Consider the following 27,981-nt stretch of genomic DNA (forward strand, 5'->3'; position numbering starts at 1 on the left):
TGATCCCTAGTTCTTGTGTTATGAGAAGGAGTAATTAACACTTCCTTATTTACTTTCTCCACACCAGTCCTGATTTTATAGGCCTCTATCATATCCCCCTTTTCCAAGCTGAAAAGTCCCAGTGTTATTAATCTCTCCTCAGATGGAAGCTGTTCCATCCCCCTCCTCATTTGCGTGGCCCTTTTCTGAACCTTTTCCAACTCCAATACATCTTTTTTGAGATGAGGCGACCACATCTGCACACACCACGGATTTATATAGTGGCAATACGATATTCTCGGTCTTGTTATCTGTCCCTTTCCTCATGATTCCCAGCATTCCGTTCGCTTTTTGGACAGCCACTGCATATGGAGTAGATGTTTTCAGAGAACTGTCCACAATGACTCCAAGATCTCTTTCTTGAGTGGTAACAGCCAATTTAGACCCCATCATTTTATATGTCTAGTTGGGATTATGCTTTCCAATGTGCATTACTTTGCATTTATCAACACTGAATGTCATCTGCCATTTTGTTAACCAGTCACCCAGTTTTGAGAGATCCTTTTGTAGCTCTTCACAGTCTGCCTGTGACTTAAACTTTCTTGAGTAGTTTTGTATCATCTGCACATTTTGCTCAGCCTCTATCTTCGGTGTTCAGATCATTGCACGGGCAGAAGGGACTGATTCGCCTCTAGGCGCATGATTTTTGCTCTCTTAATAAAATGTCAGATCCAAAGAGGAAATGAAAGACTGGCTTTGTGCAATCCAACAAGCTGGCTCAGCCGCATTGGGAACGGTTCCCAGAAAAAAGGGACCCTCTTTCAACCTATAAATGCCTCCATTATTTACCAGGAAAAGCAGCAGTGTTATATAACGAACCTTATACCACTGGCTGCAGAAGAAGGCAGCCGCCCGCTTAGCTTACTACACATCCATGTGCTGATATGGGACAAGACTTGGACCCCGGGGTGAGAGAACTGGGAAGGATGCTCCTGCCCATCCCCCCGCCAGCGAAGGAGCTAGTTATCCCAACGGAAGAAACCGATTTTAATTAGTTTCCCTTGATTGTCACCCTAGAATCCTAAAGCTCCCAGGCCTTCAATGGCGGCTGGCACCGGCAGCGTTGGCTGCAGCCTCTCCTTTTTGGGTAGAAGGTTTGTTTTAGAGTAGGGGGACATTTAGTGCTCCCAAAAGATGCCCCATTGAAAAGCTCCAGAGCACAACAGACAGGCAGCGGAGCTTCTTGCTTGCTGCCCATTTCCTGCCAATCTGCCTCCTTCCTGGCCTGCAGGGGCCTCTTCCTGGGGCTGAGAAAGGAGAACATTCCCCAGGGCCCACTCAATCTGTGGCCCCTCTGCTCTGCCTGCCAACCAGGGCTGCAACATGGTGCCAACTGCAGACTGAGCTGTCTGAAAGCAGGGACTGTCTCCCTCTGTCTGTCTAGCCAGCGCCTAGCACAATGGGACCCGGATCGGATGGGGGGCTTCTGGATGCTACCTTAATACACGTAATAAATTGGGATGGCAACATCTGTCCATAGGGACCTAGACTCAGACCAACCACACATTTCACTCCAGTAGACAGACATCAGATCGGAATCGCTTTGTGCTTTGCCTGCCCCGAGATGGACTGGAGCGAGTGACCTGTAGATGAAAGGCTCCACCAGCCATTAGCAGTCCCTGATTAACTGTATTGGCGACCCAGGCTCAAACCAACCATTGAGAGTGCAGAGGGACCTGTGGTTTGTAATGAGGCTCTTTCTCTGCTGTACATAGACTGAAGCATATCTGGAAACACCCAGCAGCGTCTCTGGGCTCAGAGTGGGGCTGTCGCCAGTCACGCATACTTCAAAGTCTTCCAAAGCAGGAGAAGCCAGAGACAGGTACCTAAAGACCAAAGCATCAGCTTTGACAGACACTGGAAATTTTTTATGAGTTAAATTATTAAAAATTCAAGGAACTAACTTCAAATACGGTTTTTTAAATAAACATTCGCCGTTCAAGCAGGTGGGGTCACTAGGACTCCTGGGTTCTAATTCCGAGTTGCTGAGGCTCTGCAGATCATTTCCCCACTGTGTGTCACCTTCTCCACCTATACTACAGGGATAACGATCCTTCCCTATCTCACAGGGTAGTCGTGTTGAGAAACCGCCGCAGGATTCTCCCCCAAACCCCCGTCGCCCCAAACTCAGGCGAACACCCCTGACACGCGACAGCTATTGGAAGTCTCATGCATGCATCTGAACGGCACTGTAAGCTCCTGGAGGCTCAAGCCTTTACGTACAGCACCGAGCACCATCGCCGATTTCAGTAGAGAAACGCAGCAAAATTAATAACAGGACCCACACATATCTCTGCTGAACCCTAGGACCTCCGAGTCCTGAGAGGGGACCTGCTTATGCAGAGTTACACGAGAGTCAGAGTGCAAAGCTGAGCCGTCCGTGTGGGGTTAAACACCAAACAGCTGCACTTCAACCAGCAAGTTGCTTCCGACGCATAGGAGGCAAGTAGGAAGTTGGGATCTAGAAGGGATGGAACAAGCAGGCCCTGGGAATTGTGGGATAGCACTGGTGGACTATCAGAACACAAGCTTTATGTCCTCACTGCAAAGTGGGCAGGCTGGGACACGGGTTGGCACCTATGCCCCGTCCAGCAAGCCCACGTGCTAAGGGGAATGCAGGCACGTGTGCGTGGATGAGAGAGGGTTTGGGGCTTCTACATGTGTCTGAGCCGGATTTCTGCACTACAGAGACTCCCCAAGGGTGCAGAATCTGCATGGGCGAATGGAGGCCTTCAGGGATACAGCAATAACAGGATTTGCACACATCTCTGCTAAATGCCTTGAGATGGGCACATCCGAGAGAGCTGTGGAACGAGCCCCCCCACTGGGGGCGTGTGAGAATGATCAGTCTTGGGGATTAGCAACGCGTGACTCAGTGAAGGGAAGACATTTCGAAGACAAGATTTCACAGGTGTGACTCAGCCTGGCTGTCTATAAACAGCATCCTCACGTCTCCATCATTAGCTCCATTACAGTAGGGACTGTTTGCGACAATACCCTTTAATTAAGCCTGCACCTGAAACAGTTTCTCCTTAGCAGAGAGAGGAGGAAGCATCTCATTACCGCTACCCATTTCCCAACACAAGCACACAGCAGGTTCTCTGCAGAAATTGTCCTGAGCGTTCCTCTGAATTATGGAGTGCAGAACACCACATGGCAGGCAGAGGGTCCCCTCAAGTCAGACCAGAACGTAGCTGGAATAAATTTATTAAGAGTTCATTGCCAGCAATGCAACTGACCACTGAAAAAAACCACAGGGAAATACCACAAACCAGGCAGTAGCCAAATCCTCAGCGCCCATTGTTATTCCTAAGACATTTCGATACATACGCACCATACATGCACTCCAAGCCAGGGTCAATGACAGAACCCCAGCATGTGAGCCTCAGTCCTCTGCTCTAACCACTAGGCAATTCTTCCTCAAGACTGTCCTGCTTCACAATCTGGATTGCTATTGCAGACGGTCTGCGCGGCTGGAGCAATAACGGGCAAGGAATGAACGGGCGGGGACAGCTTTCATGATCCTCTCCCCGCCCCGCATTTCTCACACTGGCCCGGGGCTGCGTCAGGGGAGATGTTTGTAGCTGATCTACACGCTGAACCTGATCTGTATAGACACAGAAGACTCCGGGTCCAATTTCTGATCTCAGCTGTGCCAGCAACTCCTCTGAAATCCATGGAGGGTGTCAAAGGGCCAGGTCCACCCTGTAAGAGGGAACTGATCCAGCCCACCTGTGCCTCATAGGCAGCCTCTCTGATGGAGGGCCAGAGCTCCCCATAATGAGCCAGAGGGGAACAGGAGGAGGAAACTGTAGTAAAGGAGACCAGTTGTGAGCAGGAAGCTCCTGCAGGAGACCCTAACCTGGAGAAAGGGAGGCCAGAGGCAGAGGGCTAAACACCAGCTGGGCGCAACAGCTTCACGAAGAGCAGACTGAGACCCAAGAAGAGATATGGTAGGAGGCCCCATGGCTGACTGTGAAGTTTGATGCTTGGCTGGTGGACTTTATTTGGACCTGGAGAAGTTGGTCCAATGAAAGATATTACCTCCCTGACCTGGTCTCAAATTATTTCTTTCTGTTATTCACCCGTTCCCAGGCAGGGCTGGCGTTACAAACTCCACACAGTCTCTCGTGGCTAAGTGCCCTGAAGAGGGGGAAACTGAGGCTGGCCTGCTGCAGAGCAACCCCAGGCCAGGAAGGGATTGAGGGAGGCAGCTGGCCTGCTGGCACAGGGATTGAGATTAACATTAACGGAGGGATTCAGATTAACACTACAGTAGCTGAGAGCAGCATCTGAGCCTGTAACCGGAGTAACCAAGAGCAGCCTCTGACCCTCCGGTTGGCAGGCATGACAATCCAGCCCTGCTCAGCAGCAGTGAATTTCCCTTGAGCCCAGTGTTTTTCATTGTGCCTTTGGATGGATATTCCTCATGTTCACCGGACTCTGTGGCTCCCCTTTACTCTCCCAAATTGATTACCGACCACGGGCACCCTCGAAATCCATCATTAAATCAACTGAAGGGAACGGGGCTGCGAAGGCCATGTTCCAGTAGTGATTCCATGCTTCCCAGGTACAATCAGCCTCCCGCCTACGGGGGCCATCCGTCTCATTTAAAAGATCAGCTGCTGATAAACCCCGCTCCTTTCCACAAAGTGGCTCATGGCAGGGTCCCACTTGCTACCCCTCCATCCTAGGCTGCTCGGTCCCCATTGCATCTGGGAGGGGAACCGGACTGAGACAGACCCAGTGTTTTCTTTTGGGTCTGATCCTCCCACTCACTCACAGCTCCCTGTTGGCTCGAGTGAGCACGGAGGAGGGTTTGATCGGCACAGCGCGAGCACTGGGATGAAATGTCTGGAGCCCAGCAGCTGACGACTGTCACCTCCAATCCTTCGGCAAGCTGAACGTTTGAAAAAGCGTGAAAAAGCAACTCCCATTAAAATCACTACGCTCCAGGCGGCCCAAGAGGGGAGGTGGCTGCTGCTGCCACAAACCGAAATACAGGTCTGTCGTCTCTCACTTCCTTTCTGCCTCCATGGCTCTCCCATGGCCTGCGCAACACCCGGGCAGGTGGCGAGCTGAGACTCCCACAGGTCCAACGAACACACTTGGCAGACCCCTCACCTCTGCCTCCAAGCCCCATGCAGTTTGCCTCATCCACCTTTTGGGGGAGGAAATATCTCTTTACTGCATGTCCGTACAGCCCCTGGCACAATGGGGCCCTGGGATCCATGCTCTGGTTTATCAGAGCCACTAAAGGTTAGGAGGTGTTTGGACAGAGTTCCAATTTTCACTTAGGGAGGCAGTGTTGCTGAATGCTTTAAACACTGGACGGGGAGCAAGGAGCTTCCAACTTCTAATCCCAGCTCTGCCATGGACTTCTTCTGCAGCCTAAGGAGAAACACTTAACCTCTCGGTGTTTCAGTTTTCCCACCTGCAGAATGACACCACAGAGGTAGGGAGGCAGGGATGTGAAGAAATGACTGCTCATAGAGTGCTCTGTATTACAGTGTATCAGAATGAACTGGGGGGTGGGGAAGAAAGATCACTGCCCTCTACTGGATGGACCCAGAACAGCTCAGCTGTGTGTCATAGGCCTAAGACAGCAAGTGGAGATTCTCCTTTCCCTGAACGGATATGCGCTTTATTACTGGGAGAATATAATTCTATCCTAGGATTCCCATCCAGTGGCTATTGAGGGCAGAGTCATTACAGTAGGAGACAGTGCCAGCCTGCCAACAGCAGCATTATGCTAACTTAGCTCGACCGATCAATGATCTTGCTTCTCTGATGTCTGTGGATTAATAGCTCTGCTGATGGATGCGCCATGGCAGTTTCCCATCACTTTCAATTTGGAGCAATTAACATCATTGAAGAACAGGGTGTGAAAGCTTTTGACTGTGCCTCCGGTTTTTATGTGGCGATATTTATAACCCACGCTGGTCTTGGGAACGTTCTGTTCTGCAACACAGAGCTGCCCTGCCTGCCAGCTGGGATGCAGCCGCTGGCCGTAACCCAAGAGCAGGGTTTCCCATCCAGCAGGAGGATGGTCTATTACACAGCCAAGTCTCAAGCCAGGAACTTTGAGATGCATCCACAAGAGTTCAAACAGGAGAGCTGTAAACAGTCACCCACCCACATGGCTAAGCCAGAGAAAGCTACGGGTCTCCGCTGCCTAAAGGATTATAACTAGCAATGCTGAAGCCATCAAGCCAGGTTCCAAGAGGTCCACAGGGTCTTCAAAAGCCTAACTAACTGTCACATAAACCTAGTGCTCCAGAGAAATGAAGCAACCAATAAGCAGTTCTAGTTGTCCCACCAAACGCACGTATGAAGAGCCATTGTACGAGCAGTTACCCAGCTGGAGACAGCACGTGTAGTAGTTAGAGCAGGGGATTGTGAATCAGGACCTCCGCTCTGTGTGGTTTGGAGGAAGTCATTTCACCACTCTGTGCCTTGGTTTTCCCATCTGTAGAATGGGGGTAATGTTACATACTTGAGCTGACCAAAATTATTTCTTGCAAATGCAGTTGCTGTCTAATTCAGCCCTTTCTCTGCTCACAAACTGCACATGAACCCAGCATGATTTGTACCGAGTCTGCCTGCTGTTCAGAATTGTTCATGGTGAGCGCTCAATATTCATCCGAGGATCTCAAAGAGCTTGGCAGGGCTGAGCAACGAGACGATCCCCGCTCTACAGAGGGGGTAACTGAGGCACGGAGCAGTGACGTGACTGCCCAAGGCCACACAGCAAATCAGGAGGAAAGACAGGAAAAGAACCCAGGAGTCCTGATTCTCAGCACTCAGCGCTGGGCAATACTAGCTAAGGACTGGGAGAAGAAGTAGTGCCCCGGCATGCCTGCTAGTTACCAGAACAGACTGAGCCAAGGAAAGGGGTCTTGATCCTGGCAGCTGGGCTTGCTATGCCAGTGTCTGTCCTGCTCGCTCCTGCAGCTGTGACCCTGCCAGCTTCCCGTAGCTACAAGATGCAGGGAGGCAGCCCCTCCAGGCGCGAGCCATAGCAGCTGGGCTAAACTTGCTCCAGCTGACATTGCTCTCTCTGGATATAAAGCTGCTGCTAAGAATCTCCTTTGTACAACTCCCTTCCATGGTTCAGCCTTTGTCCAGAGGCACGGAGCTCTAAACAATCCCCCAGCGGGTCTTGGGTGCCAGAGCTCATTACACGGAGCATGAAAACCCAGCCTGGGATTTGTCTAGGACTGTCACAGCTTAACACAAAGGGAAAGACCCTCCTCTGGTCACAGAGACCAGCCATCAGCAGAGCCTTTCAGCTGGGATTTCACAGGCAAAGGACTCTGCTAAGCTTGGAGAGCAGGGTCCAAAGAAAGAGGACCAAGGTCAAGCCGCACCCTGCAGCACTGTCCCCTGCAACTTATTCCAGATCCAGAGTGGATGGTATTATCCCCCTTGTACAGAAACTGGGGAAACTGAGGCACAGAGAATTGCCTCAGCCAGGGTCCCACAGGGAATCCTTAGCAGAGCTGGGAATAGAAGCCAGGTCTCAGACGTCCTAGCCCAGCATAGAATCATAGAATATCAGGGTTGGAAGGGACCCCAGAAGGTCATCTAGTCCAACCCCCTGCTCATCTTATCCACTGGACCATGCTGGATACAGTGAAGTGAGATCAGCAGCATGTGAATCAGCCAGGGAGACTAACTGGTCTCACTTCACTGTATTCAGCATGCTTTTAGCTAAATTTGACTTCTGAGCCCACACATGGTCACGGATTTCTTGGGTGGCCAACTTCAGACACCTTGAGCCTGATTTCCAGAGGCACTGGGTACCCATCAACAGCCTTGCCAACTCTTGTGACTGCATCATGAAACTTGTTAGATTTGTTTTTTCTTCCCCCAAAAAGCCCCAAGTCCCGGAGTCTCGTTATTTCATGAAACTCATTCTTTTTATTTTATTTTTTTTTAATATGTTTCTGGCTCGTAGGGTTTCAGAAAAAGCAACTTGAAGAGGTGCCCGGAATGTGACCTAAAAGTTCAAAGAGGAAAGGAGACAGAATGCTTTTTCCTTCCGTCTCATGATTTCTGTGGACCTGACTACAGATTTTTGAATGCTTAGGCTGGCAATATTGCAGCAACTCCGAGTGAAGGCAACGGCAGCTGCGGGTGCCCTACACCTCTGATTATCGGGCCCTAGCTGGCTTAGGAGAAGCTCCTAAGAACTGATGCATCCCAAAAGAGTGGCCAGTTTTGCAAACTTTCCCCTAAGTGACCATATCCCTTTAAGGCCCCTTCACCTTTTGGACACTGCACAATCCCAGCCACAGAAAGCCAACACCAGTAGGCACCGTCTTTCTCACCCCACGTCTCCCCCTCTGCCAGCGCGCCGACCCCGCTCACACAGACGCCACTTGCAGGGTGAGAATGCAACAGAAATGACAGAGGCTCCACATTTCCCCTGGGGCTGCTGGCAGGTCGACAGCAGGGACAAACCCAATCCTCGCCCCATAAAGGTCCATTTCAGTAGGGCCATGAGCTTTGGGCACTGGCCCCTTGGTGTCCTCCAGACCCAGGACAAGCTTAATGCTTAATACAGCCCCTTCCCTCCCTCTTTGTCCCATCTTCATTCATTCCATCCCCTAAATTCAACCCACTTCCCTCAATCCCCCTCCCGCTTTCAACAGCTCCCTCCCCATGTCTCCGTTCCCCCTCTCTGCTACTGATTCCCGATCTCATCCTCTCCTGATACCCCTATTCCTCCTACCCTTCCCCCACACCCATTCACCCCATTGGGTCTCTCCCACTCTCATCCCATCAGCCTCTCCCACCTCCTCACTGGATCCATCCTTCCAGCTCTTTGCCTCCCTGTCTCTCTCACTCCACACCCCTCAGTCTCTTTCTCTGCCTCTCACCTCTGACTTCTCTCTCTCTCTCACACGCACACACACTCTTCCCCGACCCGCCATTCACCACCCCCCACCTGTGCCCCTCTTCCACTTACTGATCTCCAGAGCACAGAACGAGCTATTTCCCTCTACTAGGTTTATGGGGTGGGGAAAGCCACTGGGACTTTCACGGTTTTCCCAGTCCTGGGCTCCCCCCGTACAGCTCTGATGATGCCCCTCAATCCTGATCCACAGCCCTCCGGCTATTCTCGTCACGAGCTCTGCCCCCGCCCCAGCTCCTATTCATGCCCTTTCACCCTGGCCTGCAGCCCCCTGAGCCTGAGCCTCTCCCAACCGGAGATTTTCTGACACACACGGTGGTTCAGAGATGTGGCTAGAGAAGGAGGAGATCACGATCCACGGCACTGTGATCTGGGCAAGGCTTGAACCTGGCTCTCCAGGGGGAAAAAGCTAGTGTTTGAACATGCTCTTGTGCCCCTGCGTATTGGAACAGGCAGAATCGAACCAGGATCTCATTACTCTGCAAAGGATCACTATAAAAGGAGGGGGGTCAGAGGAGGGGGAGGAAGACAACCATTCTGCACGAGAAGATACGACGAAAGGCTCGGCCTTGCCAAGGCTGCTACTTACAGAATTTGTACCCAGGATCTGCAGGTTGGGCTTCTCGGACTCCAGCAGCTTCGCCACCATCTTCAGGAAGCTCTCCACGAACAGGTTGATGCTCTGGCAGTGACAGGCCATTAGCAGCTGGTCCAAGGCTTCCATGGCAATGCACACGTACCTGAGGGAAACGGCATATTGCAAAAGTAACTCACCTTGTAGGAAAGGAGGCCCAGTGATTAGAGCAGGAGGACTGGGTCTCAGGAACCCTTGGGTCAACTGCCAGCTCTGCTGCTGACTCACTGTGCAATCCTGAGCCAGTCACTTCACCCCTCCATGCCTCAGTTTCCCCATCCGTAAAGCAGGCTTACTGCACAACACACCGTGAAGGAATCAGATCCTCAGTTTAATTCATTAATGTTTAGTATCAGAGGGGTCGCCGTGTTAGTCTGGATCTGTAAAAGTGGCAAAGAGTCCTGTGGCACCTTATAGACTAACAGACGTATTGGAGGAAAACGCAGTGGGGATTCACCCACGAAAGCTTACGCTCCAATATGTCTCTTAGTCTATAAGGCGCCACGGGACCCTTTGTCGTCATTAATGTTTGCGTATGAAGATCTCTGGAGGCTACAACAGCACAGGGCCCAATCCTCAGCTGTCAATGGAGCCCTGCTGATTTACGCCAGCTGAGGATCTGGCCCAGGCAGTAATATAGCATTATGGGCAATTTGTATTAAACCTCACGTTTGCTTCTGAAAGGGTTAATCTGCTCCCAGCACCCATTACTCTGCAAGAGGCTGCTGGGGAAATAACTGGAATGGTGCAAACTGAGGGTTAAGAGGACTTGTGGTGGGGAATAAGCTGCAGGAAGAGCTACTCGGAAAAGCAATACGATGATTCTCTTTACACGTTCATTTCTCTAGGAATAACAGCCCCACAAGGCCCAGAGAGCTCCAGGAGGCAGCAACAGAACAAGGCTCTGAATAGTGTTTTCCAAAGCTACTCAACCGATTCCGGATTCAGTCTTCCTGCTTGGTTGTCTTCTTACAGCTGAGTCCATGGGGACACAGGCTCTTTGGTCTTTTACAATATCCTGAGCCCCGCAACAGGAGGCAGGGCAGAGGGAGCATAACCCGATAGCAAAATAGAGCACTTTGGGGGAAGTCAGACATCCCACCACCCACAGTGATGCCTCAGAGCCCTGCCCCAGCTGAACATCTGCGAGCACCGGCGGCTGGACTCGGATCTCTTTGCTGGAGGCGAAAAGACCCTTTGCCTCCTCCCGATGAAGAACAGCAGGAAACAATCACCTGGTACTAGTCATGCTACAAATGACTCGCCCCATGTCTTCTCCATCTTCAACTGCACAGTCTTTAGAGCAGGGAATCTAGCAGACAAAGGTCTAATGTGATCCAAAGGCTGGAAGTTGCAGCTAAACAAATTCAGACTGGAAATAAGGCGTGGGTTTTTTTTAAAAACAGGGAGGGTAATTAACCATTAGAACAGCTTACCAAGGGTTGCAGAGATTCACTATCACTTGGCGATTCTTAAATCAAGACTGGATTTTTTTTAAATCTATTTATTTAATTTATTTTAAGATATGCTCTAGTTCGAAAGGAATTATTGTGGGGAAGATCTCTGCCCCGTGTTATAGACAAGAGGTCAGACTCCGGGATCACAAAGGTCTCTCCTGGCCTTTAATCTATGAACCTAGTCAGTGCATTGTATGCGCAGAGACTCAACTAAATCAGATCTGTAATGCTGCCCTTGCACCCCACGTGTAGCCAGAAAACTCTCCAGGCAGCCCTGATTTTCCAGAAAATACCTGGGTAAAGGTGTCCCTGGCGCTGCCGGTCACCACCCCCAGCTCTGATGGATCATAAGAGAGGGTGAATTCCACATCAGGCATCTTACACCGACAGCATCCCCACAAAGGTCAGGCCCCCGCCACTCGCTGATGTCAATGAGCGTGGTAGGTGCGTCTCAGCTCCAAGGACGAACACCGGAGGGAGAAGCAGAAGGGCACCTCACCGGACTGTTTGCAGTGAGTTGTCACTGCAGGTCTTTTCAGGTAACTTATTAAATCTCTTTTCTAATGCTCCTATATTTGAACAGGAGAAAAGAGACGGAAGGAGAGACTGCGAACATCAGGGAATAAGTCTTTATTGGACACACACCACCGTGCAGGCTGCCTGATTAGGTTCCAGTTTCAGAATTTGTTCTGTGTCACATTTGGTTTCCAAGACAAATTGAATCTGGTTGTTTTGATGCGGCTCTGGAGGTGTCTGTGCATGCAGGCTGCAGATGGCTCTGGATTACTTCTCTGGTTGGCTAGTTATATGACAAAGAGACAGGCCAAGCAGCCTTTGGACCCTGCAGTCGTGGAAGGAGTGAGCTGCCCCAGAAATGTATTTATTGCCCTTCCCCAAATTAAAGTGCACTCGCAACAGAGAATCAGGTCCTCAGCTAGTATAAATCAGCGTAACTCCATTGAAGTCAATGGATCTGTCCCAATACCCTCAGTGGCTATTTCACAGACAGACTCAAGTCTTACCAGATGGACCTGGGACTGGCAAACAAAACTGGGCTTTCCAGACAGCTGTTGGACTTCTGAGTTACCCCAGTGAAACCAACTAAAATCCCATGACCTGATCAAAAGAGTCAGCCAGCCCACTGAAAAGGTTTATGTACGGGGAAGGCACGTGTGGGAAAGGCAGATCTAGTTCCAGACCTCTGGCAGCAGACAGTCTAGTGGTGAGGGCGCAAGCCCCAGAGCCAAGAGTTTGTAATTTCCAACCGTGCCTCAGACACTAGCCCCCATGTGTCGCCTGGGGCAAGTCCCATCACCTCGCTGTCTTAGTTTCCCTCACCCTCTGGGGCTGTTGGGAGGATGAGTTGGCTAATGTCAGCAACATGCTTTGCAGTAAGTGAGAGGCATTATTACAGCCTCCGTGAGCGTCCCTGTTCCATCTCTCAGATGCTGGTATCAGGGCTCTTGCTTTTCGCATATGTGACCCAGCCCGGCAGGATATTTTTTTGAACACAGCCTGCCCCCCCGGAGCACGTAATGAGAATTATTTGGCTCTTTGCAGGACAGGGTCCTGCTCCTCTGGCTTCAGCTAACAGATGTTTGGCATCAGGTGCTGCATCACAGATTTGATTAAAATCATAACACACTGAAAATCCTCTGTCTCCCAGAGTCAAGTCAGCACCCTCCCAAGCTGTTTGCGCTTGGCAATGATCAGTGCAACCTCCAAGCTGGACTCTGCGGGCCCCAATCTCTATCGATGGTCCTTATATGGCTCCTATCACTGTAGTATCCTCATAACCCCCGTATGAGGCAGGGAAGGGTGTTATCCCCATTGTACGGATGGAGAAGCTGAGACAGAGCAACTAAATGACTTGCCCAAGGTCATACAAAGAGTCTTTGGCAACACAGGGACTTGAACCCAGGTCTCCAAAGCCCTAGGCTACAGCCCTAATCACTGGACCACTGTTCCTCTTCTCTAGCAGCATGACAGGAGCCCTTCCCCTAAGCTTGAACAGGAGTTACTCATACCCTAGGAAAGGAGAATAGGGTCGCAGGGACTTGCAGACAGTGCTGCCCATGCACTTAGTGTGGCTATGAGCAGCCTAATGGCCTGGCCCGCAGAGCGTTAACGCCTTAGATCTCCCTCAGACATACAGGGCAGAGTGAGTGCTGTCCTCGGCCCATAAGGGCCCAGCCAGCTCAGAAGGAATACAGGCAATCCCGGAGCAGCAGCTCCTTCGGAGGGTGATGAAGCCTCCAGGGAATGTGAACTCCCCCAGCTATTGGTGGACCGAGACAGGTGTGGGTTTGTTGATGGGTTCACCCCACTAGCTCACTGCTTCCTCCCCGGCAGCCTGGGCCTCACCTCTGATGCCAGAAGAGGCTGCGGGCTCCGGTGGGCCACGTTCCATTCGGACCAGCAGCCCCCTGGGCCACCTCCCCATGTAAAAGATGAGGCCTGCCCCATTTAAACAAGAACCCAGCAGGCTCCTCACAAGTGCAGTGGCCTCTATTCCCGGCTCTGCCCCTATCAGGATGTGATCTTGGGCCAGATCATCAGCTGCTGTATGTCAGTGCGGCTCTGAACGGCGCTACGCTGATTTACGCCAGCCGGGCGTCTGGCCCAGTATCCCAAACGACTTTACAAATATTAGTTCACTCAGCCTCCTGAGTTATGGAAAGCACGTGGCAGATCCAAGAGTAGCTCCTGGAGCACCTGGCTCTTGTCCTGGAGCATTAACCACAAGATCCAGACTGAGCAGGGGGGATGCCCGCAGTGCACCCCTTCCCCCAAGCCGTGAGGTGTTGGGGAAAGGAAACCGGGCTGGGAGGAGCCAGCCAAGAAGGAAGCCGGGGAGCAGCTGCAGAAGCAGCAGAGATGGAGCTCCACGGACACGATGAGATTTACTACAGTTTTGACTGGGGCTGATCGGCTGTTTGCTCCCACCTCCTCCTTCACAGTCTCTTCACCGCCGCATCACTCCACACCTGCCCCTTCCTACCTTCCCTCACCCCCTTCCCTAATCCCCTCCTAACTCCAACCACCCACCTCCCAAAAAACTCATGGTACCATCACGTTGATTACGCCATTCATCTATCATACCCCTTTCCCCTACCCTTTGTCTGGCCTCTCCATTTAGATCGTAAGCACTTCAGAGGCAAAGGTTATGTACTACTCTGGGTCCGTACAGAGCCTAGCACAGGGCCCTGATCTCAGTGTGTCCCTGGGCATGACCCAGCACTATTCATATTATTCTAGAGAGAGGCTCTCTTCATTCAGCAGAGATTAGCCTTGGCTTTCAGAGAGGAGATGAGGGTGAAAAACAAAAACCACTCCATTCCAATTCACTCGGAGTTAGAAAAAGGTCACAAGAAAGGAAGACATAGGATGGCCGAGTGAGTCCCACCTGGATAGGCCGTGTCACATAGAGGTCCAGTAAGCAGCCAAGACAACCATGGATACAAGAATACAGCTAATGTACATTTCATGTCCTGACTCCTTAAAGATCCTAGATTTGGTAGCCTTGGTCACATGCAACAATGACCATATCGCTCTGTAAGGGGGAAAACGACGAGCAACAGAGGAAGAGAATCTCCAAGCAAAGATTTCTAGTACGAGCAGAAAATAATCTGCAGATGGAGGCTCTATTTGCATGGGTCGCCGCCTTGCCTGAATGTTAAGATGATGCAGATGAAAAAAATACACCCTCAGAAACAACGGACAAAGCGAACAGGCGATCAGCTGCTAAATATGTCAATGCACCAAATCCCTTTGTAAAAGGAAACTAGGAAGTGTACCGCACAGCCTTGAGTATGAACGCCCAAACACACCGAGGAGAGAGACGGAGAGCCCCCCACAGCCAGAATAAATGAGTTACTGTTCAATAGACTTTAACCTTCCACCTTCAGAAATACTAAAGATTTATACAGTGGTAAAAATCCGTCTGCACACTGGTGCCAGGCGCAGAACTGCTGATCAATGGAGCGCCGCAACAGCAGAGATCTGAGCCAACTACAACGGGTCTGTCTGCAAGCAGAGACATTTAGCTGCACTTAGCCTTTGTGCTAATAAGACACCAGCAGAAGCCCCCCCAAAAAGGTGGACGGGGTGTGAATGAAAGATGCACTGTATACAACGTGCAAAGCCAGCTACCTTGCTACAGACATGTACCTGCAGGGGAAGAGAAAACGGCAGTAGATAGCCAGCTACCCCCCAGAGACAGACACCCCTCTGCTGTCCTGCACTCCCCAAAGGGTGCCAGGCTTAGTTCATGCAGTTGCCTCAAAGGGTGGATTCTGGTGCTGATGCCAAGGCCACGAAATCAGGGAGCACATGGGGTCCTGGTAACAGCACATAAGGAAGGTTTCAGAGTAGCAGCCGTGTTAGTCTGTATTCGCAAAAAGAAAAGGAGGACTTGTGGCACCTTAGAGACTAACCAATTTATTTGAGCATAAGCTTTCGTGAGCTACAGCTCACTTCATCGGATGCATATCGTGGAAAGTGTAGAAGATCTTTTTATATACACACAAAGCATGAAAAAATACCTCCTCCCACCCCACTCTCCTGCTGGTAATAGCTTATCTAAAGTGACCACTCTCCTTACAATGTGTATGATAATCAAGGTGGGCCATTTCCAGCACAAATCCAGGGTTTAAATACGAACGTCGGGGGGGGGGCACAAATCAGATGTCAAGAATTATAACATTCATAAACCAGTTGGAGAACACTTCAATCTCTCTGGTCACTCGATCTCAGACCTAAAGGTCGCAATATTAAAACAAAAAAACTTCAAATCCAGACTCCAGTGAGAAACTGTTGAATTGGAATTCATTTGCAAATTGGATACAATTAACTTAGGCTTGAATAGAGACTGGGAGTGGCTAAGTCATTATGCAAGGTAACCTATTTCCCCTTGTTTTTTCCTACTCCCCCCCCCCGACGTTGGTGTTTAAACCCTGGATTTGTGCTGGAAATGCTCAAATAAATTGGTCAGTCTCTAAGGTGCCCCAAGTCCTCCTTTTCTTTTCACATAAGGAAGGTGTGTGTTTGACAAGTTGGTACCAGGCCTGATTCCACTCTCACTTACCCCAGTATTAGACCAGTGTAGCTCCATTGAAAAAACACTCCTATTCACGCTGGTGTGGAACACAGTGATACCGAGCCCAACTGTGTGTATTTTAAAAATGGTGTCCTGAACCATATGTTACAGTATTTGAAAGTCTGTTTTGGGGACAACTGAACACAGCGGTGGCCCAGAGGGCCAAATGGGACTTGGGAAGTCCTGGGGTGTGATTGACACCTGCTGCCTGCCAGTAACTGCTGGGTTCAATTGCAGGAGAGTTCAAAAAACAAGCAATTTCTAGAGAATTATTAAGGAAAATACAAGTGCAAGCAAATCAGATCACAGAGGTCACCCCGCGGGGCTACTAGCATGAACAACCATTGCAGAAGGATTCTGTAATTTTTTTTTCTTTTTTTTTTAAAAGGACTATAACTTCATTTTACAAGGCGGGAGATCAGCAAACACAAATTAAATTCTGCAGCTCTCCCGTGGCTGTTTATTCTGGACCGACAATTCATTGCTTTTGAGTTTAGGTCACAGCACGATGCTGGTCTGAAGAAGCACATCAATTCCAACTGGTGATGACCTGAGCTTGACTTCAGGGATTAGAGAAAGACTTGAGATCTGCCCTTCTGCAGGGAATGAACTGATGCACTAAGTCAATTCCATGCCTGTACCACTGGGAGGGTGTGGGGGGAGAGGGGGAAGGAAAAACAGTGCCCAGAAAGTCTCGCATCAGATGTCAGACTCTCTTCATGTCGTTCTTCTGGGTAGCATGCAGAGCCCCGTTAGCAGCCACTTATGTATATAACATCAGGCAAAGCTTTGGGGTGTCTTGTCAGTCATGATGTCTGATTCATAGCAGACTGAGGGTTTTTCAACTTTTTCACTTCTTAGGAGCACCTCTCTGCCCCCTCTTCCCAGAGGACGAAAGCCAAACTGAACTTCCCACTGCACTGTGGCGTTAAGATACATTTGTCAGTCTTGGGTTTGTTCCTGAGGCAAAGAGAATGAATCTCTCCCTTATTTCAAAGAGTGATCCCTTCTGCACTCTTCCAGCACTTGGCATCTCTAATCAGAGCAGCTGTCTAGTCTTAGCAACTGCTCTGCTACCAACGGAATAGGTTTGTAAACAATGCAAGTCCCAGACATGGCACTGCATAAAAGACAGATGGAGAAAAATGGAGAAAGAATATAGAATCCAGTCAACTGGCTGAGCCAAAAAATTGCAACGTCAAGGGAACAAATGAAATAGTTTCTCTTCCTTCAATAGGTCCCATTCTATATTGCCCCAGAAAGATGTTAATCTGAGCCTTAGAGCAAGGTAATAATTGGTACCTAGGGGTGGAATCTTACAATCCTAGAACCACAGAAATGTAGGACTGGAAAGGAACTCAGTACGCCATCTAGTCCAGTCCCCTGCACTGAGGCAGGACCATGTATTATCTAGACCAGGAATCGGCAACCGATGGCACGCAAGCCGATTTTTAATGGTATGCTGCTGCCTGCCGGGGTCCCAGCTGCCCTGGCAGCAGCGTGCCATTAAAAATCCTGCCCGCCCCAGCCCGCTCTTCTCCACACACACACACACACACCCCGCGGGGGCAGGGTGAAGAAGCTTGGTCCTGCCGGCTACTGCTGCAGGGCAGCTCCCCACTCCCCTGCCTCTTGCCCCAGCGTGCTGGGTTCCTCCCCCCCTCCTCTCCCTCCCTGCCACTCATCAGCTGATGGCCCTTGCGAGAGAGGGGGAGAAGGGGACCCACAGCACACTCGCTGCTCCAGGGAGGAGGCGGCGAAGAGGTGGGGACAGGGCCGTGGGGAAGGGGGTGGAATCAGGGAATATCCCCTCCAGCCCCCTGCCGTGAGCCGCTCAGGGCAAGGGGCTGGGCTCACCCCCATGACCCCAGCCCTCTGCCCTGACCCCTGAACCGCCCTCAGCCCTGACCCCTGCACCCTCCTCACACACCCCATGCCCTGACTCCTGCACCCCCCTCACATACCCTCTGCCCTGATCCCTGAATCCCCCACAACCCCAGCCCTGACTCCTGCACCCTCCTCACACACCCTCAGCCCTGACCCCTGCACCTCCTCACACACCCCCTCAGCTTGACCCCTGCACGCCCTCACACACCCCTTCAGCCCTCTGCCCTGACCCCTGCACCCTCCTCATACACCCCCAGCCCTCTGCCCTGATTCCTGCATCCCCCACGACCTCAGCCCTGACTCCTGCACCCTCCTCACACACCCTCAGCCCCCTGCCCTGACTCCTGCACCCCCACACATACCCAGCCCCCCGACACCCTGTGCCCTGACTTTTGCACCCCCTACATTCCCACCCCCACCCTGGGCACCAAATGGGAGCTCCTGCACCCACCCTCCACATTCCCACCTACACCCTCACACCAAATGGGAGCTGCCCAGGTAAGCACTCCACACCCCAACCTCCTGCCACAACCCTGAGCCCCCTCCCTCATTCTAGCTCCTGGCCAGACTTTACACCCCAACCGCCAGCCTGCTCCTTCACCCCCAGCCCTGTGCTCAGTGCACTCCCACCCTCAGCTCAGTGCAGAGAGAAAGAGAATGGGCTAGAGCCAGGGAGAGGGTAGGTACCCACTCTATGTGGGCAGGACCAGGACCCCAGACCGGCAGCGGGCTGAAGGGGGCTAGCATCCGGGACGCTGGCTGGCAGGAACCAGCGGACGGAACCCCAGACTGGCAGTGGACTGAGTGGCAGCGGGCTGAGCCGCTCAACCCACTGCCAGTCTGGGGTCCCAGCCACCGGCCCCTCTCAGCCCACTGCCGGTCTGGGGTTCTGACTGCCGGCCCCTTGCCAGCCGGGGTCCTGGCCGCAGGCCTCACTCAGCCTGCTGCCGGCCTAGGTGAACAGAACCCCAGGCTGGCAGCGGGCTGAGCGGGCCGGCGGCGTAAGATCAGCATTTTAATTTAATTTTAAATGAAGCTTCTTAAACATTTTGAAAACCTTGTTTACTTTACACCTGACAATAGCTTAGTTATATAATATATAGACTTAGAGAGAAAGACCTGCTAAAAGACGTTAAAATGTATGACTGGTTCGTGAAACCTTAAATTAAAAGTGAATAAATGAAGACTCGGCACACCACTTCTGAAAGGTTGCCGACCCCTGCTCTCGACCATCCCCTAACGTATTCTTATAAACCTCCAATGACTGAGATTCCACAACCTCCCTGGGCAATTTATTCCAGTGCTTAACCACCCTGACAGGAAATTTTTCCTAATGTCCAACCTAAACCTCCCCTGCTGCAGTTTAAGCCCATTGCTTCTTGTCCTGTCCTCAGAGGGTAAGGAGAACCATTTATCACACTTCTCTTTAGAACAACCTTTTATGCACTTGAAGACTCCTCACATCCCCTCTCAGTCTTCTCTTCTCCAGTTGAAACAAACCCCATTTTTTAAATCTTCCCTCACAGCTTTCCTGCACCTTTTATCATTTTTGTTGCTCTCATCTGGACTCTCTCCAGTTTGTCCACATCTTTCCTGAAGCGTGGCGCCCAGAACGGCATCTTACTTACAACCCTCCTGCTAATGCAATGGTTCTGTGAAAAGCAAATTGTGGGCTTAAGTCTCCTCCTCTTCCATGTATCCTACCTCCTCATTGCTACCAATGCAAAGTGTGCATAAAATACGACCTGCGCTCCTCCCGACACGGGTGGCAGCTGTATACACTCACTTTGCAAAGTGGTGGATGGTTACCTAATGGGCCAGGAGGAGGAGAAGCCATCCCTATGGCTTTATGAAGCAGAGATTTTGATGACCATTTACACATATAGCGCCCAGGCGAAGGGGCAGCGTGGTTTGGCAGGATTCATGAGGAATGTGCCACAGGATCCAGGGGTACGGTCGGATGGAACCCCATCTGCACAGGGGTGCATGGGCAAAGGAACAGGCTCAACACAGACAGTCGGACTTTGCGCCCCATGAACGATTAAAGAATTAGAAAATGCCTTATAGGGACTGAACTCCTTGAGTCTATCTATTTAGCTGAACAAAGAGACGGTTAAGTCTATAAGTACATACATAGGGAACAGAAATTTGATAACAGAGGATTCTTTAAGAGGCATAACAAGATCTACTGGCTGGAAGTTGAAGCTTCAGACTAGAAACAAGGTGCACATTTTTAACAGTGAGGGTAATTAATCATTGCAACAACTGGGGGATTCTCCATCACTGGCATTTTTTAAAATCAGGACTGTATGTTTTCCTAAAACATAATTCAGACAGGGATTAATTCAGGGCAGTTCTCAGGCCTGCAGTACGCTGGAGGGCAGATTAGATGATCACAATGGTCTCTTCTGACCTTGGACCCTATGAAGGCCACAGGTGCCCAAGATTCAGGATAAACCAGAAGTGAGGAGACTCCATTTTCATTAAAAGATACTTGTAGCCCTTTTGCCCTGAGCAGAGTCTTGAAAAAGTAACAGATAGAAACAGGTGACCAGGGCTAACAGCAACAAGCCAGCATGGCTCCACTCCTCAGCAAGAAATGGGGTGGGGAAAGTTCTAAAGATCTCAGACACTTGGTACGTAAAACGAATCAGTTAAGAGCCTGTGGTGTAACCCAGCATCGTCACCCACCAACCCACAAAATCCTCAAGCCTGCCCAAGCACAGCGCTCTAGCAATGGTGGGCAGGAATCAGCTATGTTTTGCAGTCCTGCCCCTCAGTGCTATGGATGACTTTGGGTAAGCAGTAGCTGTTGCAAGCCTCTTAACAGCTTCTAGCTAGAAGAAGAGAGGTGCTTTGGAACTCCATATGCATGGATGAATGCGTACTCTGAGCTTGGTGTAGCTCCAGGCATAGGTAGGTGCAGAGGAGAACGGCACAGTAATTCAATTCCTGGTCTCACACCACGTGTACATTCATAGGTGACAAGATACCATCGTCTAGATGTAACCTGATGTGTGTGTAGCTGGCCAGGCAACAGAGAACACAGTAGTTTGGGTGTCCCGCAGGACATATGGATACTTTAGTGCTTGGTGCGCCAATTCATCCCATTAGCTTCATTCAGTCTTTGCCTGGACCTTGTCCCGTATGTTTTGGGCACTCACTCTTTCTGCACACGCCGTAGTTCTTGCTGCGAGTCAGTGTCACGCTGCCTCTTACCCATATCGGTGCCGGCCCACATCTCGGATCAGCCTCTCCGAAAGGTACGCGCCAATGCGGTCTAGCTTCTCCGGCGCAGACAGCGCATAGAAGGTCAGCTTCTCCATGTTGGTTTTTACCAGCCCATCCTGGAAAATAGACCGACACGGGGTTTGATCTCCTTTGCCTTTTACAAGGCAATTCCCAAGGAACGGCACAGGGGAAGGGGCTATGGAGCTTTCGGCCTCCAGGTTGAAATCGACAGCACTGGAAGTCACACCAATTGTCATCCTGGGTCAGACCAATAGCCTAATTAGTCAGTTAGCATCTCATATCTCGGACGCTGGCCAGATTCTTGATGTTTCAGAGGAAGGTGCCCAAAACCCCCCCGGTCAGCTGTCAGTATCCGTTAGCATTGAGGGATCTGCTGCCCAGCGGCCTGTGTGAAATGAGTGGAGGAGCCACCACGCACTTCACAGCTGGCACAAGCTGGCAGCCTCAGTCCGGAGTCAAAGGACTGACTAGCAGCAAAGTCAGCCCTCAGGGTCATGCCTGAAGCACACTGGTGAGGAACTGGTGTCTGTGGAACCTGGCTGGGACTAAACAGAGACCTCCGCCTCCGGGGCGGACAACCCACCAGCTTGAATCAGCCTTCAAGTCACTTCACCCTATTTGCCCTATTTGCCCCATTTGCCCCCAAGCTTTATCTCCAGCTGCGGCAAGCCACACACTTTTTTGCAGGGATGGTGCAGAGGTCAGGCCACCTATCCAGGTGCCGTATGTTGGGAACTTGGAGCTCCTCAGATGGGAGGTGCTGTAGAAATGCAAGGTCTCACCACCTCACCATCTTCCTAAGATGATCTTTAGGACCAAAGTGATCTTTAGCCACTAAGGTGGAAGGTACTAGGCCGGATTCTGCCCTGTACCTGGTGTAGTTTACATCTGCTGGGGTTACGCAAGCAGCCTGGGATAATTACCTGCCTTTTCAGCACGCGTGTCAATCTCCCAGCTCTCTCTGAAGATGCTGTTGCCATCCTATTAGGAGACCACCAGCCACGCATCCCAGACATCAATTCCTACTCGTGTCTGGTGGTATTTGCATGCATGTGGTCACAATTAGTTACACGGGGATGCTGCTAGCTTGCCTCTTGTTCTCCCATCCATCCATGGCATTTATTATACATCTATTTTATACACAACAGCAGAACACCTCTTCAGGGAAAAGAAAATTTCATCTGTTCCTCCAGACAAAATTATACTGTAACGTATTAAAGGATCTGTTCCAGTTAGTTCTTCATTGTATCAGGGCACGAAGTTGTTGAGATAAAAAAAATATCTCTTAGCGGGACAATGACAGCATCTTCAAAGAGAGCTGGGGGATTGACGCTTTCACTGAGTGGGCAGGTAATTATCCCAGAAAGCTGCTTGTGTGTCATGGAAAGCTTTGAAAAACAGTTTTCTTTAGAAATCATTCTGTTCCCATGTGAGATGTTTTCAGCATTCCTCCTCCCTTATTCTGTACTGCCAAGGACTGCAGCATGAAAACAAGAGTCTTGAATCTGGAGGCACTTCTGCCACTCCTGCTTCCCTGTTTATGTCCTCACCCATCCATTTGTGACATCAGCCACTGAATCACATAGATGTCAAAGAAACACAGTCGGGGAGGTAATATCTTTTATTGGACCAACTTTTGTGGATGAGACAGACAAGCCTTTGAGCTTACACCGGGCTCTTCTCCAAGACTGGGAAACACACTCAGAGTGTCACAGTTACAGACAAAGTGGAACAGATGTCAAACAAAGACTTGTGACATAATGTGGGAAATAAGCAACCAATGTGAGATGCTTTTTAAACTTGGCAGTGATATGTATTCCAGGCTCTGTTGTCTACTGTTCAGGACAGTCCTGGGAGCCAGGAGTCTTAGGTCCCTCCTATTCACGGCTCAGCCACTGAGTGAGTTTGAGACAAGTCACTAGCATCGAGTACTTCCAAATTCGGGGCCAAACGATGCTACGGACATGGACCTGATTGCAATTAACTCAAGTTAATGAACGTAATCATAAACACTAGGCTAAACAGTCCCCTAATGTTTGTGGCAGGACTCAGCCCAGGGTAACCCACACACACACTTGTGTCTTGAAACAAATATTTGGGGAGTGTTTAGATTAGCATTTAGAGCTATGGTTATCACCTCGAGCTGACGACAAATCTAGTTAAACCCTAGTCTAGACAAACCCAGAGAGGCCATTATAGCTCAGGTGGTAAGGGCTTTGGCTTTTGGTACCAACACACAATGCTTCTAACTAAAATTAAGGGCAAATTACAGAAAATTAAATCCTCCATGTACGGCCCGGAGGAGCCTTAAGAGGTCACCTTTTCTGCAACAGCATTCCCCTGGCGTGCAGATGAACACCCCTGAATGACAGTGAGTTCCCTGCAATCCCGCACACAGGAGAAATGTGAAAATTCTGGGACTGTTTCCAGCAAGCTGGGGGCTGTTAAATTATTGTGCTTAAATTAAACAGGAAGCTCATTTACCTCTGGATCCTCCGGAAAGATATTGTCAACTAGCCTCTTGTAACGGGGACGCAACGCACCACAGCAGCCACACACACCTGGAAAAGAAAGGAAAAGCTAGTCAGCAATGCAGCAGGGCAGCGGTCCTCCTCACGACCTATCCTTCGTCAAGAGCCAAAGATGCGCTCCGAACAGAGGAGACGGTTCCAGGGAGAGGCATGTTTGACAGAAAACACGTACCCTGCTAACAAAAAAACAACCACCACTCATAGCATTACTCAGCGACTGCTCGGGGCCACGAGGGCCTGCAAAGGGATGAATCACGAAGATTAACGCCACTGCAAAATGTCATGACTGAGAAGACAAGGGAAACACTGGAAGCCCAGTGCAGAACAGGAGGAAGCTCTCTGTGTTGTTGTTTTACGAATATCCTATGCCCTGCAGTTTACCTGCTGGATATGATCCTGCCTGACTGCATGGAGTTAAATCAAAGAAGGCCACTGGAGGAAAACAAGCAGATAACGAAACAATGACATATTGTACAGTGAGAGAGATATCCAAGGTCTTTAAGGGAACGATGGGGGATCCATTAATTGGGAAATGCCCACCTGCCTGGCTCCAACAGGTTAGCAGGTTAAATTCTCCCCAGGCCCAAGCTTAGGGTCAAAGGGGCACTATACTATTAAAGACGCTGGCCTATAGAGGAGTTGGGGGGTAGGGAGCAGTGGGCAGCAATAGCTGGAGATGAGTCTCTGACAGAGACACACTGGGAGAACATGGCCGGGGCAGTCTATATCTCCAAGGCCACAAGTCAGGTGTCTGGGCTGAGTGGAATTTACCCAACACTTGCAAAGAAAGAATAAAGTTTTGGTAAGATCCAGATGGACAGGCCTTTTGTTAGTCAATCTCTTTCCCCTGCTTGCTATGTACCTCTGGGTGAATAAATAACGCTTGTCTTTAAATAACCTGTTTCTGAGCCACTTTGATCAGCTGTTGCCATGGAACTCTGGAGGAAAACGTCTCACAGTTGTACACAATGCAGATTCTGATTGTGGCAACAGTACGACCGGAGATCCTCTTACATGGTTAGGCATGGAAGGTTGCACGGTAGGTCACCCACAAGGCTATCTCCCTTCGGCTGGCAAGAATGCCTGTGATTTGACCAGGACCTGAATTCCATGAGCTGCATATTAATTGCGATCAGCTGAAGTAGTAAAGCTAAAAGCTACGGCCAGCCACTTCAGCCAGGAAAACTGAGGGGGGAGGGGACAAGTGCTGAGGCATTTGCGGTCCTAGCTAATGAAGCACTCTTCCTGGTAGAGAAGAGACAAGGCTCAGGTGTAATGATGACTGGACACAGGCTGTCCTTATGGTTCTCTCTGGCTCACTGGCCCCTAAGTAAGGAGAGTGATCACTTTAGATAAGCTATTACCACTCTTGGGAGAGTGGGCTGGGGAGAGAAAACCTTTTGTAGTGGTAAACACCCATTTTTTCATGGTTTGTATGTATAAGAACATCTTCTGTATTTTCCACAGTATGCACAGCCTCCCCTAACCAGCCCTCCATACAGTTTCCAAAACCCGATGTGGCCCTCAGGCCAAAAAGTTTGCCCGCCCCTGTTCTATTCCTTGAGTTAAAGTAGTAACTCCACCAGCTACTAGCTGTAGTAGACTCTTATCCACTCATGTGAGCCAGCCACTAGAGGGGGACAAAGATCCACATTTTTCTAGTGCAAGTCACGCAGCCATGGGGCAACTGCAGCTTTACAAGTGCAAGGGAAATCAGAACCTGGGTGGGTACTCTCAACAAAGAGCATTACCTCCATGGCATACAGTGAAAAGGCATAAGCCGAGGACCTCATTCAGCAATTCACTCCCCACAGAGGTATTACTAAATGCCACAGAAGGAAATGCACCCAACCAGAAACAGCGCAAGCAACTGATTACATAAGGGTAAGTAAATAATTGTTTACACAAAATGATGGGCAAGAGATGAAGCACCGGATCACTGGGCCCTGCACCAAAACGCTGGTGTGTAATCAGATCACCTCATCCAACAGGCGCCCACCCACCCACACAAGTCATCTGCTGTCCAGCCATACTGGTCAGGAGTTTGATTACTCCCTTACTATTGGCAGCATGTATACCAGAATCAGTGACAGATGGAACAGAATACAACCCACTGAAATGAGAGCGGATGCACCTATTAGTTCATCTCGTCCTTCCTCTCTCCACCCTCCCTACCAATATAGGACTCTTCCCAATAATATATTCTTGACCATCCAAAGGTCCCAATGGCATGCTAATGGAAGGGTCTCTCAAAGAGGTGAATCATTACAATTTCACTAATGCATCGATGCCAAAGGGACCCTGCACCAGACTGATGGTCCATGCCAGCACTGGCTATTTCCTGAACAGAGGTCCGGTTAAAACAGCACTGGGTCATCCCACAGAGCATTGTGGTCAAATAGGAACCATCTAAAGAGACCACAAACTCTAATTAAGGAACCTCTAAGGAGACCACAAAACCAGACTTGTTTAAGACTTCTGGCCTTCTGTTGTACCACAGGAAAGAGACTAGACTTTAGTTACTAGCTCCCCTCTTCTCTGACCCATCTGAGAAAAGATCTTACCACAAAGACAAACAGCAATATTTATGCATCCCCACCTGACCTCAGTTTTGCAGCTTGCCTGTCAAAACCTCTATCAACCAACTTGAGTACAATGTTTAGACAAAGAGTCACCACTCATATTCAGCTCTATTCCCTGAGTGATAGGGTGACCAAACAGCAACTGTGAAAAAATGAGATGGGGTGGGGGGTAATAGGCGCCTATATAAGAAAAAGTCCCCAAAAACAAGATTGTCCCTTTAAAAACAGGACATCTGGTCATCCTACTGAGTGATGATGTTTCCATAGTATTGCACAGGGCCTGCTCAGCAGAGAGAACAGGTACCCAGTAGCCTCAACGCACACGCCTCCTTACCCCCTTTTGTCTCTCTCAAGGTCGCTATTACTAAGAGAGGAAGGATGAGCCAGTGGTTAGAGTGCCTACCTGGGAGACCAAGCCTTTGCTCTTCCACAGACTTCATGTGGGACCTTGGGTGAGTCACCCAGTCTCTCTGTGCCAGTACAAGGGGGACATTAGCATGTCCTACCTCACAGAGGAGTTGAGAGGATAAATGCATTAAAGACGGGGAGGTGATCAGACACTAAACTGACAGGGGCCATGTAAGTCAGATAGTTAGACAAAAACTATCCCATTTTACAGATAGAGAAAGTAAGGCACAGAGAGAAGTGATTCGGTAAAGGTCACCAAGAGCCAGTACCAGACCTGGGAGTGACACCCTGGAGCCCTGTCCCCCAGTCCCCTTCTCTAGCAACTAAACACCTCCTAGAACATCCCAACTGACACTGATCGGCCCCCGTGTTGACAGTCTCAGGCACACAAGACAGAATGCTGAATTCCTGATCCCACAGCATCTCCCAGTGTCCCGATCAGATTCCAATTCGGAGAATGACATTCCATCTTCTCAAATTTCCCCCTCCAGTCTCCTCTGAATACAGTATTGTCCTTCACTTCCTGTCCTTCACTGTTGCTGTGCACTAATGAACAGCCGTCACAACACCCCACACAGGCTGCTAGACGGATTCCTTAGGGAACCCTTCAGGATGAAAGATGTTATAGGAATGTAAGATTTTATTATGGCGGCGCAGCCAGTTTTCACCGTCAAAAGTGCCTTTATTTTATGGGTGTTTCTTAACCCACAGGAAATACCACAGCCCAGCTGATAATGTATTTGAGGACTTAACAGTCAGTCACCCAGCACTGCAAAATTATTCTTGAGGCAATCAATGGAGCAGCCAACCCACAACATTAAAATCACTTACATTTATCAAATGCCCAGCGCTCCAAGAGCTCTGTATCCTTATTTTATATATTACCCACACACACACCCCCATTCAGCTGGCTCTATGGCCTCAAAGACACAATCCTGCCCACTGGGGATAGAATTCTCCCCACTCCAGCCACCTGGATCCAGCTTACCCCACCCCTTCCACAAAAGCCTTGGAGGCTAGACAGACCTTGCAGGGTGCTCTGATGGGCCACAAATCCACGGTGGTGCCCCTTCCAGAGAGGAAGGCCCTACTGGACCACCAGCCCATCCCCCATTTAAAAGGGGATGCTAGAAATCTGAGCACCCAATAGCAAACATTGAGGGATCCTATGGA

At 50.1% G+C, this 27,981-nt stretch overlaps 1 protein-coding gene across 8 annotated transcripts in view; it reads right to left on the reverse strand.

Moving 5' to 3' along the window:
• EFR3B (EFR3 homolog B) overlaps positions 1 to 27,981 on the reverse strand; it is a 151,838-nt gene that overhangs the window by 59,239 nt on the left and 64,618 nt on the right. For 7 of the 8 annotated variants that reach the window (XM_073335563.2, XM_073335564.2, XM_073335560.2 and 4 more), the window contains exons 2-4: positions 23,772 to 23,848; positions 21,255 to 21,382; positions 9,549 to 9,699 (exon numbers count right to left, since the gene is read on the reverse strand). In XM_073335563.2, coding sequence (XP_073191664.1) covers positions 9,549 to 9,699; positions 21,255 to 21,382; positions 23,772 to 23,848 — 356 coding nt within the window. Of the gene's footprint in view, positions 1 to 9,548; positions 9,700 to 21,254; positions 21,383 to 23,771; positions 23,849 to 27,981 lie in introns of those variants that run through there. The other variant, XM_073335567.2, reaches the window with a different exon arrangement.

This window comes from Lepidochelys kempii, chromosome 3, assembly GCF_965140285.1.
Source record: "Lepidochelys kempii isolate rLepKem1 chromosome 3, rLepKem1.hap1, whole genome shotgun sequence".
Classification (NCBI taxonomy): Eukaryota; Metazoa; Chordata; order Testudines; family Cheloniidae; genus Lepidochelys; species Lepidochelys kempii.